Raw genomic sequence first — 4,137 nt, 5'->3', positions numbered from 1 at the left:
CCGGCTCACTTTCATGTTGATCTCGCGTCTAACATTACGTAAACACGTGATTGATAATAACCTCGAGAATTATTTCAATATTTATTAAATGAAGCATCGTAAAAATAGTCTGCGTTAACTATTTTTTTCCTTGGAGTAGGTTTGAAGAGGATGTATTGATTGTCCACGCTTCTAGTATAAACATATTTTTTTAAATCCGTTATCAGTCAAATCAGTCTGTTGTTATGACAATGCAGTAGGGCTTCGTAATTCACGCCACGTACGCGTGTTGGTGAGTGAAAAAAAACACAACACGGTCCATCGATCGCGACTGCAAATCATTTCAATTAGTAGAGCTATTGTTAACGGGTAATCACAGAGATAGTGTTAGCTAATTACTGCATTGTAATTTGTAAAAAATATCGCCAAACCACGGACTTAGATAATCTAATTCCGTGGCCAAACTGAACTGTGATATGACCTGGTTTGAAGTGACGTAACCCAAGCCGCCATGATGAGCCCTTCTCACTGATCGTAATTATGATCAATAAAAGGTATCTAATTATGTCTTTCACCAGGAGATATGCACCAGCGGTTACTAAACATCGAATTACTTATTAATTGACATGTTTTTGTAAGCAAGTAAATGTTTTATGTAAAATATTGCTAAAATGAATTGATGTATGCAGATATGCGCACACGTGTGTGTCATGTGTGAACAGATTATTCAAAGAAAACAAGCAACTAAATACACATTTTACGTAGTTTCTTCTTGGTTTTAAATATCATTTTACATCAATGAAAAAAAAATCATAGAAATATATTTAAAAAAAATAATATTCAGAGATCGATTTTCGGAGCATGAACATCGTTTTTTTTCCAGATTTTTTGGGTGTGCAAAATATTCGAGTAGAAGCTTTTTCCCCGATTTTCAGCCTCAAAAAGTACCTGCGCAAATTACACAGGTGCGCAAATTACATGGGTTTTTACGGTACTTTTTTATCGCGTTTCTCACAAATGACACACATCAACAAGGAATTCATTTAAATGAGAATAAAATGGAATAGGCCACAAGTTTTCTAAGCAGCCATCTGTTTGAGTAATGAATGCACTTAATTAATATCCAAAAAGGACTGCATTGACAATTAACACATGAGTGAGGTTTTTGTAAATAAATATATAAATCACATATTTTCTTGAATCGTGCATTATTTTACAGCATAAATATAAAATATGCCTGTTTCAGATGAAAAATACAAAGCACACCGTCATACCTGCATATTGACTGAACCAAAACTCCTTGTTTGTAACTTATCAAATACGTCTGGTTTTCTGTATTCACAAATGTTACCTGAAAAGAAACAGGAAATCAACAAACCATTCATAAACATATTTATCTTACTTTTAAAAACAAATATATTCAAATTAGAAAACGAAAAAAAAATTGTTTAAGTTATCTCCCCTGATATAAAGAACTGCAAGTCATGTGTTTTGCATATTGAGATAATGATCATCAGCAGCTTTGTTTATACTTAAAGTCCAAATTAGTCATACCATAGGTTTTCAGTAAGATATGTCACATACTATTTTGATTTAAAGACATTAATTTTAGAGTGTATGTTTGTGTGGACAAATAACATCAATCTTTTACTAGTTTCTTTGGCACAGCTGTATGTGGTTTTATGTCTTTATAACCAACTTTTATTGCAAAAATCAGTTCAACTTTCACTTTTAAAAAAAGCGCAAGAAGAATCAACTTGTGAAATTGGAGAAAGATCTGTCCAGTATTTCTGAGAATTTGAAATGTCAATCTCTTTTAAATATCAAAATATGAGATGGCCACCTTGGCAGCCATCTTGTTCTTGCGATCAGTCTCAAAATTGAACATGAAAAAGAACTACGGAGAATCTACATAAGAAATATCAGAAAGGTTGGTTGATGTTTTGAGAAACTGTGATTTCAAGATTTAACCGTCAGAATCCAATATGGCTGATGATGTTTGACTAAAAGATATATTTTTACACCATGACCAAATTTTTCTGTCAGATAAGTGTTGGGAATCGGTTGAGATTTCAACATCGATGATTGGATATAATCGGTTAGTGTCAACTGATCAATTTTCAATTATTAATCAGTTAGCCTACTGTAACATAATCCTTTAGGCCTTTTTCCTCCGTAGCAGAGTTTGCTGCCACTTTGATTTTATACTAACTTTACCACGCATAGTTTCGTATCTTTATTTTTTATCATACCATTTCAAAGTAACAATCTTTATTGATGAACAGTTATCATTTATATTTTTTGCAATTAATTATATTTAAATAGCACGATTGGTAAGAAGTTTTAGTTAAGGGTAAAATGACATGAAAATGAAAGTAGAACTCGCACTTCAGGTTTTGAAAACAATCATCGATGTTGACATCTCATAATCGATTGTCTGGAATCGGGTTGCCTTTCCGATTAGATATTGAATATAATCGATCATCAGGACAACACTATGTCAGATATTACCTATCAATCATGATCACTTGCTGTTTCATTCATTTGAACAAATATCATCATTTAGAAGCTTTTTACCATTCATGTTAAAATTGCATAAAATATTCAAAGCACAAAAAGAATTCTCTAATAAAGAAGTCAAAAATGGAACTTTATCAATTACTTTGATTAATAATTGTCAAATTGATCAGATGTTGTACATATAACGAAATCATGAAGATATTGTGTTGATTTGGCCGTGCTATCAACTGTTTTCTGAGAGGACATTTCTGGGAAAAACAGCTTACATTCTCCAATACCCTGAGACAACGGTCAATTTTCTTGAAATTTTCTATGGTGCTATCAGTCAGGAGAGTTGTGTCGTCTCCAACAGCCTCAATACAGGAACACACTGTCAATAGAGGAATTTTAACAAAATAGCAAATGAAGCTTTGTATTTACAATAGGTCAACTTTATCTACCAATGATCATCAAATTCAACATTAGCTCATTAATGGTAATCAGTAACTTCAATATATATTCACCAACTTCAATGTTAGTTCATTACTGATAATCAGTTATTTCAATGTTAGTTAATTACTGATAATCAGTAACTTCAATGTTAGTTCATTAACGATATTCACCAACTTCAATGTTAGTTCATTACTGATAATCATTAACTTCAATGTTAGCTCATTACTGATAATCATTAACTTCAATGTTAGTTCATTAACGATATTCACCAACTTCAATGTTAGCTCATTACTGATAATCATTAACTTCAATGTTAGCTCATTACCGATATTCACCAACTTAAATGTTAGTTCATTACTGATAATCAGTAACTTCAATGTTAGTTCATTATTGATAATCAGTAACTTCAATGTTAGTTCATAAACGATATTCACCAACTTCAATGTTAGTTTTTATTTATAATCATAATATCAATCTGGAAAGACAACTTGAAAATAACAAGAGGCCCAAGGGACTTAGCGATCACCAGAGTTATATCATAGGTACTGGTACTTTATTTCATTGTTTAGATATGTGATGTGGAAATCAGCATGTAAACTAAGTGAAATACAATACTTGTCATGTCATCAAAGGATAAGAATTTGAAAATATTGGTAAATGTTCCCTTTGGGGCCCCACCCTAGCCCCTGGGGATAGGGCAGGTATCCCAATTTTACAATGTAATACCCTCATCCACCAAAGATGATTCTGACTAAGTTTGAGTAATTTTCTGCTGAAAATGTATAAAACATACCCAAAAGTGTTATTTCCTTAAATAAGCTATAGTAAACTTTACCCCCTCCCCAAGGGAGAACGAATAGCTCAGGGGTCCTGAAATTTACCCCTGAGCCCTGAAATTTACAATTTAAATAAAGCCCCTGATGATTTTCTTTCCATGCAGAGAAAATGACTGTAGTACCTCTGAGTCTGGAGGAGAAATTTTTTGAAATATTGGTTAATTTTCCCTTTGGGGCCCAGCCCTGGCCCCAGGAGTTGTGGTAGGAACCTCAATTTTTCAATTTGAAACCATCTTTCTCCAAGGATAATTCTCACCAAGTAAAAATAATTTCCTACAGAAAGTTGTCCAAATAAACCCAAAAGTGTTATTTTCCTATATAAACTATAGTAAACTTTACCCCCTCCCCAAGGGAGAACGGCTAGCTCGGG

General features: G+C 32.9%; 1 protein-coding gene across 3 annotated transcripts in view; it reads right to left on the bottom strand.

Annotated features, from left to right (window-relative positions):
- LOC110462405 (wings apart-like protein homolog) overlaps positions 1 to 4,137 on the bottom strand; it is a 35,313-nt gene that overhangs the window by 18,049 nt on the left and 13,127 nt on the right. For all 3 annotated transcript variants that reach the window (XM_021516357.1, XM_021516362.1, XM_021516370.1), the window contains exons 9-10: positions 2,766 to 2,869; positions 1,254 to 1,330 (exon numbers count right to left, since the gene is read on the bottom strand). In XM_021516357.1, coding sequence (XP_021372032.1) covers positions 1,254 to 1,330; positions 2,766 to 2,869 — 181 coding nt within the window. The remainder of the gene's footprint in view (positions 1 to 1,253; positions 1,331 to 2,765; positions 2,870 to 4,137) is intronic.

Source organism: Mizuhopecten yessoensis, unplaced genomic scaffold (genome assembly GCF_002113885.1).
Source record: "Mizuhopecten yessoensis strain PY_sf001 unplaced genomic scaffold, ASM211388v2 scaffold1457, whole genome shotgun sequence".
NCBI classification, from domain to species: domain Eukaryota; kingdom Metazoa; phylum Mollusca; class Bivalvia; order Pectinida; family Pectinidae; genus Mizuhopecten; species Mizuhopecten yessoensis.
Note: the sequence above shows the minus strand (reverse complement) of the source record. Positions and strands in the feature narration are given on the sequence as shown.